The 15,577-nt window shown below is 45.2% G+C and overlaps 2 protein-coding genes and 1 long non-coding RNA gene across 6 annotated transcripts in view; 2 read left to right on the plus strand and 1 right to left on the minus strand.

Moving 5' to 3' along the window:
• Positions 1–1,992: 1,992 nt before the first annotated feature.
• Positions 1,993–4,681, minus strand: LOC112216830. The gene is made up of 3 exons (XR_002948400.2): positions 4,320–4,681; positions 4,037–4,157; positions 1,993–3,624 (listed from the first exon to the last, which is right to left on the minus strand). It is a non-coding gene; the product is annotated as an uncharacterized LOC112216830 (long non-coding RNA).
• A 163-nt stretch (positions 4,682–4,844) lies between these two features.
• Positions 4,845–9,373, plus strand: LOC112216817 (zinc finger CCCH domain-containing protein 10). Of its 3 annotated transcripts, none has more exons than XM_024376913.2 (3): positions 4,845–5,862; positions 6,780–8,057; positions 8,185–9,373. In XM_024376913.2, exons 2-3 carry the CDS (start codon positions 7,080–7,082, stop codon positions 8,707–8,709), a joined length of 1,503 nt encoding a protein of 500 aa, XP_024232681.2. In that variant the 5' UTR covers positions 4,845–5,862; positions 6,780–7,079; the 3' UTR covers positions 8,710–9,373. The 3 variants fall into 3 exon arrangements, with proteins under 3 accessions (XP_024232681.2, XP_042153476.1, XP_024232690.2); XM_042297542.1 differs by having other exon boundaries at positions 4,845–4,994; XM_024376922.2 differs by lacking the exon at positions 4,845–5,862 and adding an exon at positions 6,015–6,598.
• Positions 9,374–9,504: 131 nt separating this feature from the next.
• The window catches only part of esyt1b (extended synaptotagmin-like protein 1b), a 45,734-nt gene continuing 39,661 nt past the window's right edge, over positions 9,505–15,577 (plus strand). Inside the window, exon 1 of one of the 2 annotated variants that reach the window (XM_042297497.1) lies at positions 9,505–9,938. In XM_042297497.1, coding sequence (XP_042153431.1) covers positions 9,891–9,938 — 48 coding nt within the window. In that variant the 5' untranslated portion in view covers positions 9,505–9,890. Of the gene's footprint in view, positions 9,939–14,291; positions 14,950–15,577 lie in introns of those variants that run through there. The other variant, XM_042297492.1, reaches the window with a different exon arrangement.

Here is a 15,577-nt window from a genome sequence, read left to right on the forward strand (position 1 = left end):
TTCGGTCAATCTCCCCTCCATGGCCAATTGAGAATTCCCGACGCATAAAGTACAGAAAGCTTTCGTTGAGTCACTGACGGGTTTAACCCATGTATTTTTTGCTTCACATTATTTGCTGTAGCTGCACAGTCTTTTTTGCAGGTTTATCCATATTTCCTTGATATGCCAAACCGACTGAACAATAACAGAAATTACTTTGCAGGAATTGGCGCGTTTATGCTATACTGTGATTGGATGAATATACGGGACAAGGGAGGTCCCGTATGGGTCAACTCAATTTATCCCAATATCAGGGACATCCCGGCTATTAAGGGACAGTTGGCAACCCTAGAGGAGCACCCTTCTTAAACAAACATTAATCTGTGTTGCTTGGTCATTTTGTCATTAAGGCAGCATGGTGCATCGTCCAGAAACATCTCTTTTCCATCAAATATTTTTTCACATTTTCTAGCTAGTTTTCATTGGAAAGGCAGATAAAGCGTTTATCAAAAGCAACCACTTCTGCATGGAAAAACACAGAATCCCTTATTTCTACAAGTGCTTAATTAGTCTACTCACTTTTGTTTTGAGCTGACTTCACCTTCAGACAGAGCAGGGCACCCGGCTCACAGTCAAATAGAATGCAGTCATTGCAAAACACGCTAACATGGGCAGCCGGGCGAGATTAATCAAACCACCTCACTGATTGAGATAGGTGTGTGTCCACCCCAACGTGCTGCATGTCATGATGACACTTACCTGCCTTGAACAATGAGAAGAGTTGAAATAGACAAAATGGTGGCGTACACATTGTTGGGATCCTTCTAGTACAGCGTTTGCAGGAGTAGTATTCAGGGGATTGGGAAGGTGGAAGGAAAAGGAAGTGAGACAGTGGATGGTGGTTGGATGAGTGAACGTGTTTGAAATGGAAAAGCGTTGCGGTAGATATTGATAAAGAAGAATATCAAGACGAAGCAGTGGCTTTATAAGTGTGATGCACTGTTGAACTCCACATCCCGAGGGGTTCGTGCTGATTGTAGGTAGATTGTGACAGCCGGTTAAATGAGCAAGATGTAGGTCAGGAGATGTGCAGTATTATCATAAGGAGACGTATACTTGGAATATGGAGGAGGAATGGAGGGTAAAAGAGAGGCAGAGGAGAGTGAGAGAGAGTGAGGAAGATGGTGAGCTCCAGTCAGTTAAAAATGGTGGGGAAAAAGAGGGATGGTTTGTTAAAGAAAAATAGTAGAAATTGTTAGCAGAGTGAGATTGAGACAGGATGAGAAATGGAAGTGAATGAGGCTTTAGTATCAGAGGTGGTAGGTGTGGTGAAGTTCTCGGAGCCCGAGGCTTGCACCGAGTGTCAGGATGAAGAAGAATCCTTGACAGTGGGAGTGGAAAAAGTGGACCCTTGCCTTTTGGCTGATCCATTTGTGGTTTCAGGGTGGGTGAAATCAGAGTTGGGTGCTGTGGAATCGGTGAGGGTAACCAAAAGTGGTCTTGTGATAATTGTGTTTCTGCTGGTCAGAGGGAGCAGTTTCGCTCCGCGTTAAACGAATGGGGGCAAGAAATTGTTTTTCTCTCAAGAAAAGGCTGCCATTGAAAAGGAGTGATTACTGGGGTAGCGGGAAATGTGAAAGTTTACCAACTGAGGGGAAGATTCCCGGTATTTGTGATGCTTGTCGTTTGGTGCGACGCAGACTGGGTGGTGTGAGTGGTGAAACAGAAGAGACGTTGTCTGTTGTTGAGCCTTTGCCTGACAAATTGACGTTAGGATACATAAGTTATCCTGTACGAGCTTTTGTGCCGAATACATTACGATGTTACAGGTGTCGAGCTTATGGGCATGTGGCAGCAGTGTGTAGGAGGGCAGTTCAAAGGTGTGAGAAGTGTGCCGAAGGGCGAGAGACAAAGGAATGTGTAGCATTGGGAAAAGTAGTAATACAGTATGTGTTAATTGTAGGGGTGCCCATGGGGCTGGGGATCAGAAATGTCCGGTGCGAGAGAGGCAGGTTGAGGTTTCCAGGGTTAGAGTAGTGCAGAAGTTTTCATATGCTGAGGCAGTGAAGGCAGTAGAGGAAGATGAGTCAATGGGGAGGGATCCTGAGAGGAGTGGTGTGAGTAGTATATCTGTACCTGTACCGTACATAGTCCAACAAGTGATATGTTTCAGTAAGATTGCATTTATAGCAATGGTTATCAACTGTACTGCAGGGACGGAATATACGTCGCAGATAATTGAGGTTGTTGTGGCAGCTGCAGAGAGGCATTTGGGTGTACGAGACTTGACTTCAGAAGAGTTACAGGGTGTGTTAAGTGGTGGATGTCCCATCCTTTCAGGCTGTTTGCCTGAAGTAGGACTAAATAGATTTAAATAGTGGAGTAGGGTGGTGTTTTAAAAATACAGATATGTTTTAGTGAGTTTAGTTTTAGGGTATTGGTTTATTCATTTTTTCAAGCAAAGTATAAGGGAGTTATACTCCAGTCTAGTAGGTGGCGGTAAATGCAACATTTATTGGATGTCAACCACCGTTAAACTTCATCAAAGAAGCACACATTGTTGGATTACTTCATGGAGCAAAACATTTCTTAAATGTAATAACGGAGCATTTTCTACATTCAAATGAACCTCCTGCAACTAGACTTGGAAGTTTAGAAGACATGTTGTCTTCCAAGTCGGTAATTGAGAAAGTATCACCAAGTAAAGGTTGGTTGAACATTTGTGCTATGCTCAACATTCATTTGAGTCATTTGGCAGACGCTTTTATCAAGAACGACTTACAGTTTTGCATTCAGACTTGCATTCATCTTAAGATTGGAGGGACAACCACAAATCACAGTCATAGTAAGTAGCCCCCCAGACCCTCCAGACGCAGGCTGGAGGGTCTCCGGCTGGACGGGAACGGAGGGGGGCACTATGAGCTGGGGGTGCAGGCGGCCCTCTCACCCCAGCCCCTGGAGTACAGGTTTCTGGAGGAGGAAAACACCCTGCTCAGCAAAGTCATAGATAGTAATGGGGAAAAAAGTAAAGTGCCGAGTGTTAATTCACAAAAGGCTCACCCAGCTGGATCAGTAAAAATGGTCTGATTAGGCGATAATATGTTTAATAGCATGCCCGGTCTAGTAAATAAGCAGCAGCCACAAGATGTTTAAAGTCATCTTCCCTTTGAATTTTAAGATTATATGTGACAAGTTATATAATTACCCAAGCTCTGCTGGTACCTAAAAGGTTATTTCAGCTTTCAGTTTAAGCTTTTTAAGCTATGAAGCACAGGGAAAGACTCTCTTCACGCCACTTCGATACCAAAGTGACTTTTTCGTACCAGGTTAAGAGAATTGATGCAGAAGGTTAGGCAAATTAAAGCAGCAGGTTAGGAGAATTAACATAGCAGGTTAGGAGACTGAGGTTAAGTTTAGCGAAAATTCTCTCCTAACCTACTATGAAAGTCCCATGAAGCACCACCGCCAACAATGTATCTTGGTCTTGTTTTCCAGCTGCACGCACCCCCTACCCCCACTTTCTTCAGGCAGGTACAGGGTCACCTGTCCTCCTGCAGGCCCCGTTGTGTCCGAATCTTCTTATTCTTCTATGGTATATTGGCAATGGTATATCGCCACCTACTGTGCGGGATGGAAACAGGATTCCTAAAAATGAAACAAAATACCAATAAATAATACAAATATACATGTATATAAAAATAATGAACTAAAATAAAACTACCAAAAAATAAACTAAATCAAAGTCCTGTTAAAAATGTAACAGATCTGATCCCTACACAGGCTCAAGGGGAACCTGGGAGAGCAGGTCTTCCAACGCCAGTACCCACCCAAAAACGTTTCTGCCGCAGCCACAATAATGTCCAGTTTCTTAGACTTTGAGACTTGAGCCGTACAGTTTAGAACTGTGTCAACGAATGCCACAACATCCATATTTTGACTGGCAGCAAACATTTACTACAGGCTGTGGCATATCCACTACCATATCTTCACTAGCATCACTTGTATTCTCAATTATTTTAATCGCCTCCACATAGGAGATTCGATAGACTGCTCTTACTTTTGCCATGTCAATCTCCTTCACCCTTACAGGGCAATCCAGGAACGCTGGATCATGATCCCCACCACAATTGCAACGCTGTCCTCCTTCAACATACCGTTCTTCAATATACTCCTTCCGTCTGCACATATTTGAAACATGGCCAAATCCTTTACAACGCTTACACTGCAATGGTTTGAGGATGAAATATCTTACATAACCAAGCTTCACATGCGTATGTATTTGCTCTTTATCAAAAAACAACAGGACCAGCAGACTTTCTTATTTTTCTCCATTCACCCACCGGGAACCTGAACATCAATTTTCACCCCTGAGATGACTCCTTTGACGGGTGCTCTACTCAAGTTCAAAACTTATGTTGTTCGCATTCTTTTGAGGCTCACTGCAATCTTACTCTGTTCTTCAGAAATACAATGAATCAAAATAAGGTCACTCCTGGTCACTCTGACAGACTCCACTTTTCCCAGCGCACACTTAACCATTTGACACCTCAAACGTGTTTTTCCCACATATGCATCCTTACTCAACAAACGCATTACAACAAGAAGTGATTCATTATCATTCATACACGTATCCTCCACTCCAATTTTAAGCCAATTTTATTTTTGTTCAAGTTTTCACTACTATTGTTGTCAATTCAAAACATTTTTCTTCACCAAATTTGCTCGACGCGCTGCTTGATTCGAACACAGCATCCACTTCTGCCATCTTTTCCCTCGTGTCGGAATCACCCCACAAGAGGCGCTCTGATGCCGTTATTAGCACAGGCGGTCGGTAGTGGAAAGACAGGAAGAAGAGAGATCATGATACAGAAAGCAGTGGGACGTCTAGTAAAGAAAGCATAAAGAGGGCCAGGGTAGGAAGCAAGAGTAGTGATGTGTTGGAGTGGAAAGTGGTGCTAGTGTAGAGAGGGCTTAATTTACACGCTATCCGACTAACTAATGCTGTAGAGAAAGAGGTAGGTGAAGTGAAATTAGCCCAGTTCATTGGAAATGGTAGATTGTTAATATTGTGTGATAGCCAGGCTCAGCAAGAGAACATTTTGAAAATGGAAAAGCTTAATGGGAAGAAGATGAAAAGTCATGTCCCTGGTGCTTATCCTAGATTGAGGGCAGTCATCACTGGGGTCACAATATCTGTGTTCATAGATTATATTAAAAAGATATAGGCTCAGTCATGATGTAAGGTTATCAATACGACCCGGGTTGTGGAAAGCAGAAATGCCAGGTTGAGGGTATTGTGGAGATGACAAAATAGATATTGGTGTTAACAGATGTTACTGTTGGTTGTTGACATGCTGAGCAATCCTAAGGGTGGAGTGTTTCAGCATGATATAGATCCATTTCAATGAGGTTAGGGAGGTGTTTTGGGGAGAGGGTGTGGTAGAAGTTAGGGATTTATTTGGTTTTGAATTTTATGTTCATGGTAGTACAGAATTGGGCAGATCATGATTGATCGTACATTCCAGCACAGTTGGTGGCGGCATTCACTTTAACTATTATTTTCGGGCCGCCATAATATCATAGAATAATTCGAATTAGCGCAAGCGCAGCAAGTCTGGTGTTTGTTTTCATCCCCTACGTGCAGTAGATGGCAGCAAATCTGCAGAACGATGTGGAAATATTTTGTAACAACAGAGGTAGAAATCTTTGGTGGTTTGTTTTGTCTTTGGGGGACCAAAACAACACGACGTAAATAATGTGTTAAAAGCCATTAGGAATGATAGTTAAGCATTTGTCTCACATTCGTAAAATAGAAATACCATCCGCTGACATCGAAAGTACACCGTTCCTTCTGCGTTAAATGCTCCTGAAGTCATCATTTTGGTAAGTTCTTTGACGGCTAGTCATAGGTAATTCAGATAGCTAACGTTAGCTGTGTAAACAGACAACGTCAACACACTGTATCAGCTGAATGCCTGTATCTAGTTTGCTTGCACAGCTGTACCATGTGACTTTGCAGCGTGTACGGTTGCGTTCGCTAGCTAGCCACATAAATTTGCACCGGTTAGATAGCTATATTAATAGCTATAACGTTAGATCGCTCTCCTTCAGCTACCCTCCCGGCTAAGCAACCTGGGCTGGGCCGTGATTTAAAAAACAACAACATATATTTAACTTTTTATTTCTAGCACTGACGCCTTAAACCGCTGCGCCACTCGGGAGCCCAGGGGCTAACGTTATGTCGTTAGTTAACAAGTTGTTTAGCGAACCAGCTCGTTAGGGCCAAGGTTGCTATTTACCTCTTAAACAGCAAGAGACTGTTGCCTATAGACAAGCTAGCTATGTTAGTCTTAACAGAGATTGTCTTTGAATTCTTATTTAACCCGTGTTTAACTAGGCAAGTCAGTTAAGAACACATTCTTATTTACAATGACCGCCTACTTGTAAAACACCCCCTAGCCCGGATGAAGCTGTGCCAATTGTGCACCGGCCTATGCCGACTCCCAATCACGGCCGGTTGTGATACAGACGGGATCGAACCTGTGTCAGTAGTGACACCTACTTAGTGCCTTACCCCCTCTGGAGCCTTGTTGTTTAATATTCCTGTACCGGGCATTTGGTCTGTATAATTATACTTTCCACTAACTTCTGTGTTTGTCCAATCAATGATTTTAATTGCAAGCGTTTGTTTTCGCAGATGCCATTGCCTATGTGTAGATTTATTTAACTATCTAGCTAGATAACAGTCACACAGAATATATTTCAACTTGTTAACATCCAACTTGACGTGTATCTTTCAGATGCCATGGTAAAGGACTGCATTGGTCCGAAGAGCATCTGGGCTACAGTCATTATCATGGAACAGAAAAGGCTTTCAGAATAAGTCACTTGCCCACACACATGAGTGCTGTGTTCCCCTTGCGCTGGGCCAAGCGCCATGCCTGACCGGGACAGCACCTACCTGTCAGGTGGTGGTGGGAGCAGCAGCGGCGGGGTGGGTACTAGTGTAAGCGAGGAAGTGGGGTCTGGTTTAGGAGGGGGCACGGGAGAAGGCCGGGGGATCCGCAGGAGGTGAAGACTGTGGCTCTGGTTCTGGGGGCATGGGTGGAGGAGGGGCCCTGGGGAATGGGAACAACTGTGGGGGAGGTGGAGCCGGGGGCCCGGGGTCAGGACCGGCCCCGGACGGGGTCTGTAGAGACTTCTTGAGGAACGTGTGTAAGAGGGGCAAACGCTGCCGCTTCAAACACCCCGACTTCAACGAGGTGCCAGACCTCGGGGTGCAGAAGAACGAGTTTGTATTCTGCCACGACTACCAGAACAAGGAGTGTGTCCGCTCCAACTGCCGCTTCGTCCACGGCTCCAAGGAGGATGAGGACTACTATAAGAAGTCAGGGGAGCTACCCCTCAGGTTGAGGGGGAAAGTAGCTGCAGGACTGGGCCTGTCCCCCATGGACCTCCCACACAGCCGAGGGGAGGTCCCCATCTGCAGGGACTTTCTGAAGGGTGAGTGCCAGCGGGGCAGCAAGTGTAAGTTCCGCCACGTCAAGAAGGACAACGAGTATGAGCCGGCAAGAGTGGGTGTGGGGAGTGTGTTGGGCCCAGGGGCCAGTGGAATGGTGAACACAGGCGGAGGGGTTGGGGTGGGTGCCTGTGGAGGCATGGCTGGACTGGTGGGGGGTGGAGGTGGGGGCAACATGATTGGGATGGGCTGCCCCAGCCTTGGGGGTTGCAGAGACCTGGGTATCTTAGGGGTTGGAGGAGTAGGGGTAAGTGGGATTGGGGGTTGCATCTCCATGGGGGCCTCAGGACCTCGTCGTTTTGACAGGGGCCCCTGCTCGGCGTACGACCCCCTGTTTGAGAGCGGTCTGTATGAGACATCGCCCCTGGAAGCCCCTGTGGACCACACAATGCTGCAGCTGAAGAGACGCAGGCTGGAGGGTCTCCGGCTGGACGGGAACGGAGGGGGGCACTATGAGTTGGGGGTGCAGGCTGCCCTCTCACCCCAGCCGCTGGAGTACAGGTTTATGGAGGAGGAAAACACCCTGCTGAGGAGGAGAGTGGATGAATTGAAGAAACAGGTCAGTCTAGCAGACAGGTGATGATGAACATCCATCCACACAGAATCAACAACCACACATAACAATACAATGTATCTATTAACTTTTTAAGATCACTCCTCAAACACCTTGTTAATCTTTTCTTCAGGTCTCAAACCTCATGGCCACCAACGAGGTGCTGCTGGAGCAGAATGCCCAGTTCCGGAGCCAGACCAAGGTGTCGGTGATGACCCTGTCCTCCACCCCAGCCCCCTCTGAGCAGACCATGGTGTCCCCCGTGGGCTCGGTCAGTTCCTACAACCACAGCATCGCCCAGACCCATACCACCCTGAGCAGCGCCGGGCTGCAGCCTCGTACCGTCACCCTCACACAGCAGGACCTAGTGGCCCCCACCGGTGCCCCTACAGTGCCCCCATCTAACGCTGCCCCACCCAGCGCTCCCCTGCCCCACCTCAACCCCGAGATCACCCCGCTCTCAGCCGCCCTGGTTCAGACCATTGCCCAGGGCATGGTGCCTCCCGTCTCCATGGCACCAGTCACTGTTTCAGTGGCACCGGTGGCTGTATCCATGGCACAGCCTCTGCCTGGCATCACTATAAGCCATGCCACCACCCCCATGGTGTCATACCCTATCGCCAGCCAGAGTATGAGGATCACCACCATACCTCACTGATGCAGCACACTCTCTAGGACCCTCCCATGGAACTAAAGATGGAATTCTACATACCATCCCTCTCTCAAGTTTTAATTACCCACTGCTGAATGACTTGAGGGGAGACGTTGAGGTGGGTGATCCCTAATGCCCACATGCCATGGGCAGAGAAAAGGTTTGATGATAGGATGCCTTCACCACACAAACCCTGCTCTGTGGCAGCGTTGCAGGTAGTCCCTGAGGTGACCTCTGAACTTCTTAAAGGTTTGTGTGCCAAAGGGACTTCTTCAAAGCGACACCAAAAATAACAACAAACTGTAAAAACGTCAGGGTGATGTTCTTTGACAAATGACTGTCATGACATTGCAAGGGGTTTATGACATTTCAGTAGCTTCCATTATTTATGTTTTTGGGTTTTGCTTGTGTAACTTTGCTTGTGTAACTCACAAGAAAATGAATTTGTCCTGTTATTACTAATTAATCAAGTTATCTAGAGTAATGTTATGGGAGGATAAGGTTACTGATTGACACACCATCAGATACCAATGCTTCAAACACTGAAAAATGTATCTTTGCCCTTACCAGCCTAAACTCAGTTGAGCCTAAACAAAGGTAAGTCTACGATGAAGGGAATAAGCTTGGAGTAGAAACACCTTTAGTAAACATGTTTTTGATCAATTCCAAATGTACTCAGCGTTTTATACATTTACATTTGTAATTTAGCAGACGCTCTTATTCAGAGCGACTTAGTGCATTCATCTTAAGATAGCTAGGTGGGCCAACCACATTTCAGTCATAGCTACTTTGAGGAAAAATGTGCTTACTATCTGTAAAGTCAGTGCCCAGGTGGTTCCACCTTGGGGTGCCAGGACAGAGAATCTTTGACTGAGCTGGAGCTGCCCTTCCGTAGGGGTGGGAGGGCCAAGAGACCAGAGGTGGCAGAACAGAGTACTCGGGTTGGTGTAGGGCATCAGCATAGTGCTTCACAGTGTACTTCTACACCTGCATTGCTTGCTGTTTGGGGGTTTTGGCTGGGTTTCTGTACAGCACTTTGTGACATCAGAAGGGCTTTAGAATAAATTAGATTGATTGAGCCTGAAGGTAAGGAGTGACAGTTCCTCTTGCTGCTCCGTAGGCAAGTACCTTGTAGTGGATACAAGCTTTGACTGGAAGCCAGTGGAGTGTACGAGGAGCGTGGTGACATGGGAGAACTTGGGAAGGTTGAACACCATGCGGGCTGCGGGATTCTGGTAAGTTGCAGGGTTTTGACAGCACATGACCTTCTGGGTAGGGGTTGAGTGGATAGGGTTGGAGGAGATGGAGACCGACACTGAAACAAAGTAGGGATCAGCGACCTGGAAGGGGGTTTCAGTGAAAGTAGTAGGCGAACAGCCTCTAGTAAAAATGAGGTCAAGCGTATTACCAGCCTTGTGTGTGGGAGGGGACTAGGAAAGGGTGAGGGCAAGGAGGGAAAATGAATCGATGGCAGGCGTCGCAAGGTTGAAGTCGCCCATTACAAAGAGAGGGGAGTCATTGTTAGGAAATTAGCTTATAAAGGTGTCAAGCTCATTGAGGAATTCTTAAGAAATCGGCTAGAGTGGCAACAAATCTGCCCAATTAGCTGATTCGCTTTCCATACTCTGCAGATACCCATACTTGAATAAACCTGGGTCTATGGAAACCTGCCGACTGAAGTGGATTAAACAGCATGATATTACACAGGTGCACCTTGTGCTGGGAACAAAAGGCCACTAAAATGTGCAGTTTTGTCACCGTGATTGACCACGCACGTGATTGACCACGCACTACCGCACAGTAGGTGGCGGCATACACAAACTAAATGTATGAACGCCATGATAACGAAGAAGAAGAAAGTGCCTGCTGATTTGAGATGATTCCACAAAGCCAATTTATGCTTGATCCAAAAATGTGTTAGGTGGGGGCGGTATGTTCTGTATAAACACACTTACTTTCTTGACAACTTCCTTCACAATAGCTCTGCTCCGCAAGAAGTAATAAAGCCCTGACATCTACGGAGGCTGCATCACAGTAAATGCTGTATGGCCACTTCAGATTCGGATTAACCATTCAGATCCTTTTATGCTTGATGCGACAATGGGATCCGGAGGCTCGCTATGGAGAGTGTGACAATTGCGGAGCCTCTGGAGGTTTGCGGAGGCCAAATCGAGTTCCACCCCGCATCTCTGTGGGCCTCCCAATTGTATCAATGCAGAGGGCTTCGTATAGCTCCGCATTGACATAATTGGTTACGATAGGTGGCGGCGGTACATCCTGTATTTACAGTGGAGGCTGCTGAGGAGAGGATGGCTCATAATAATGGCTGGAACGGAGCGAATGGAATAGCATCAAACTCATGGAAACCATATGTTTGATGTATTTGATACTATTCCACTTTTTCCCGAACAGAAAGCGCCCCAAGTTAGCGAGTCCGTCTTCACGCACTACACACTCAGTGCCCCCCTGCCAAAAAAAAAAGCACCATTCTGCACTAACTGTAATTTTTTTCAGACATTTGGAACAACACAAATAAACAATCATAACATTTAAAACTATATAAATATAAACATATATACACAAATAAGACTCATATCAAAAGAAGTAACAAAGACAAACAAATAGAAACACATTTGTGTTGATTTGGCACTCGAGCATCAATACATTACCCATCCCCCAACACTGTCAACCAAGAGTCAAGACTAAACCAATTCACCTTGGGTGTGCAGACTGGTTTTATATTATTCTTAACGATTTCGCACAAACCAGAAAAAAAATGCAACAATAAGTTTGTGAAACTATATATTCACAGTATTATGAATTGAGGTTTATTTGGTAGCATTTCATAGTGTGACTGATTTTACTAATTGCGTTATTACTGTCCAAAGTTAGAGGTGCGCTATTTGATAGGGGGAGCGGGAGAATCTCTCTCGAACTTTCAGTGGGGAGACCTGAGGTCAACCTACCCCCGCCTGCCTAGCTCACAAACTAGAATCAGGACGCCCACTCCGACAAGGTTAATTGACCCACAGTCCCACACGGTGACATTATATCATTGACGTGACGTGCAAATGAGCAATAGAAAACCGATCGCGCAAATGTCACCATTCCCCAAAAAATTGTGCGGGTGTCCCGTGCCACCCCCGGTAAGATGCCCATGACGTCTATACCTAAATCCGCCACTGAACACACTAGACTACTGCAACACAGTTTCCCCTGCCATAAACCCTCACATTGGTGCCACAAAAGAGAGAAGATGATTATGTGGAGGTTCGCACACAGAAATTCCTAAATGTGTGTCTTTTAGATTAAATTATTTGTCTGCATTATGTGATCTTTATGGATTGTGAGGTTTGAATAGTGTGAAGACAATATATTTGGTGAGAATCACAACATAGGGTAAAAAATCTATTCTAGCTCTAAAAGGGACAGTAGCCTTCCTTGGGTGTACAATTTCCAATTACAATATTATATATTCTGCAGTTATTCCATTGCTATTTATTCTGTTACCAAACAAATGTACATGTTAAAGGGCCTCCCGGGTGGCGCAGTGGTCTAAGGCTGTGCCACCAGAGACTCTGGGTTTGAGCCCAGGCTCTGTCGCAGCCGGCCAAGACCGGGAGGTCCATGGGGCGACGCACAATTGGCCTAGCGTCGTCCGGGTTAGGGAGGGTTTGCCGGTAGGGATACCCTTGTCTCATCACGCACTAGCGACTCCTGTGGCAGGCTAGGCGCATTGCGCGCTGACCAGTTCGCTAGGTGCATGGGGTTTCCTCTGACACATTGGTGCGACTGGCTTCCGGGTTGGATGCGCGCTGTGTTAAGAAGCAGTGAACAGGCAGTTAACCCACTGTTCCTAGGCCGTCATTGAAAATAAGAATTTGTTCTTGGCCCCTGCAAGCCTTCGGAGGCTCCGCAATTGTGTCACACCCTCAGTATGGTTAGTAAGTGACAGTCACTACCATCAGGGGTCTTTTATATATTTTTTATTCTGTGTTACAGCATTCAACCCACATAATTTATAATGAATGTAATATTTTAAAAATATATCGAACTCGAAAAAACATGATTATTTTTTTAATTATCGAAACGAAACATACTAAAAAAGCACTAATCCCTCAGCACTAAAACAACGCTAAGGGTGGCAGAGTTTTGTCTAGAATGGAAACAGATTTTGTCAAATTGGACTTTTCGTAGCACTAGCAGGTTATGATAATTAACGTAGTAGGTTAGGATAATTAGGTTATGGTTAGGTGTTATGTACCTTAGCAAGCAAACCAAAAATGTTGCTCAAACAGAGGGGGGAACTAACAGGTGGGATTTTAGGAGGTGTTCTGAAAGTTGACTGGCAACAACAACTGGGACCTAAGACACCCACCATGAGCACCCACTAAATTTGCCCAAGAAGAGCCCAACAAAATAAAAACACACACCAAACTTAAAGACAGGAAGCAAAACATAAAAATGAGGGAAATCAGATAAAGGATTGTTTTTTAGAAATAAAATAGGGAAAGCCAACCAAAGGTGTTAACCCTCCACAATTCTCAAGCCAACTGGGGCACTGACTAAAGAGGTGACACCCATTGGTGCGCCCAATGTGCTAACGTCCAACCTCGAAATATAAACGGAAAAACCAAAGCCTGTAAAAGTTAGGAAAGGGGTTAGGGTTAGCTAAAATGCAATAAATAAATAGTTTGACATCAATTTGACAAAAGCTGTAGCATCTAGCCATGACCCTGGTACAGGCTTTTAGGGGGGATTGCGTTGGCGACCTGTCATTCAGGGCAGGTGGAGCAGTTTGCAAGCAATGTAAAAAATATATATGAAAAAATAAAGCTGCATACAAACAATCTCTTTTTTGCTTTCTTGAGAACGGCAGCTCCAAAATGCAGATGTTTGCCCCACCAAGACGTCCTAAAATCGCCACTGGGGGATTGGGAAAGAATAGGAGCTCTGCAAGTGTAAAATAAACAGAAGTGCATGGGTTATAGTCTGTGAATTTCTTTTCTGTATTGACTATATGGGTAATTTTGGGTACAACTCTGAAAAACATAATGAATAGGCCTACTATATGTTTTTTTGGGGGGATCCAATGTGTTCATTTCCCCCGCAGCTGTGCCTTCTCGTCTCAAACCGAAATAGATGCCTGGGGTGGGAGAATTTTTCATAGACATTTTTACAGATTCGAACAATTTAATACTGCTTTCGCGGTACTTCAGCACGCAGTGACAGTTCGCTTCAGTTTTTCCGCAACCCTAAGCTTTAGTTGCCAACTATCGACCCATGACAAGTCAATCAAGCATGGAATGAGGAGTCAGGAATGAGTCAAATAATTCGACTGCTGCATTTCTCTTCAGTCCTTGCTATCTGGGATCCTTAAGACGTCGAACTCTGACGTCACCCCATTGAAATAGACATTTTAACTGGTAATAGTTGGTTAAGGGTTAAGGGAAGGGACGTCCCAAGAATCCCTGATAGCCGTAATCATTTTCATTTTATGGGCTGGGCGTATTTCGGTTCTGCTAACGGCACTGGCTAGATTCTAGAACACAGCCCTGGCCTAGTCTAGTGTGTTCATATGTTTTTCCTACTTAAAAGACAACACATGGAGGAGTAGCTAGCTACGTATTGAAATGTGTTAGTAATTTTTTAGTAAATGGCTTATGAAGTTGTGTACTCAACGTTTAATGCCACGCATTGTCTAAATCTAAGTACCCGCTAAGAAGACTGTCTGGATTATGAACAAATAGAGATGCCGTTTTAAAATCAACTAGATAACTAGCCTATTCGTCAGTTGAGTTGTAGCCGACATTAGATAGCAATCTGTTGAAAAGTAGGCATTGAAGAACTTTCGCTAGCTTACATTTTCTGTCAGAAAACGCCACGATGCAAAATCCGGACTCGGGGCAGGGAGAATCCACCAAGGACGCATCTGGTTCGGCCCATTCCGAAAAGAATACACCGAATAGTTTAGAAATTGAAACCCCCAAACCACAAGGTGTTGACGCTGTATCGGTTCTTTGGACATTCGGCAAGTGCCTAGGTGCCTTGCTGCCCGTTTATCTGGCAGGGTACTACCGGGTTAGCACCAGTCTGTTGGTGTTCGGGCTCATGGTCTACACGGGATGGAAGCACTCACGCGAGGCAAAAGAAGCTCGTCTGCGGTCCGCCATTCACCACAATGACAACGAACAACAATATTCAGACATGAAAATGTTAAAAAGTAAAAAGGATCTCCCTGCTTGGGTAAGATAACTTTGATAACCATTGGTCACTGATAAGGTGCTCCATTATCTATGTTTAACGTGGTCCCCTTCCCCCCAATCAGATGCCACAAGTCGACCTCCTCCACCTAGCTAGTTCTATGGTCCTAGCGAGCCAGTCTGTTCCACACACACAAAATATCAAAGGACCAAATATATCCTCGCAAATGTATCCTAACCATAGCTATTTTAATCGAAATGATTACTGTGCACTAGGAAACATTCACATATTTTGAACATAGGGACAACAATGTTATTATACAGTTATTACATCTACATGCTAAAATCCCTGGCTCTAACTGCCTCCAATATTTGTATAGCTTGTATACTGTATGCAGGCCCTATGTCATCATCCCCATGCAGCCGAGCTGAGACAGAATTGATTTTTCTTCCCATATACAAAGGTGCCTTCCTGTAAGGTACTAATCTGAAGCACTCAGACCATTGATGCCTATGTATAGATGTTGAAGGCCATTTGAGATGTACTGATTGGGGCGTGGTCTTTTGATGCTGTCTCTTTTTCCTCTACAGTGTTTCTCTATTCTCTCTACAGTTTAATTCTCCATCTCTCTCCCTCCCTTATGTATGATTCCTCAGCCTCGCCAGCTTCT

Source organism: Oncorhynchus tshawytscha, linkage group LG02 (assembly GCF_018296145.1).
Source record: "Oncorhynchus tshawytscha isolate Ot180627B linkage group LG02, Otsh_v2.0, whole genome shotgun sequence".
Lineage (NCBI taxonomy): Eukaryota > Metazoa > Chordata > Actinopteri > Salmoniformes > Salmonidae > Oncorhynchus > Oncorhynchus tshawytscha.

What these genes read in the sequence shown, in the direction of transcription:
- LOC112216817 (XM_024376913.2), top strand. Translation starts at nt 7,080, where the DNA reads ATGGGTGGAGGAGGGGCCCTGGGGAATGGGAACAACTGTGGGGGAGGT. An exon ending in TGGATGAATTGAAGAAACAG is followed by an intron (nt 8,058 to 8,184) that starts GTCAGTCTAGCA and finishes TCTTTTCTTCAG; the next exon opens with GTCTCAAACCTCATGGCCAC.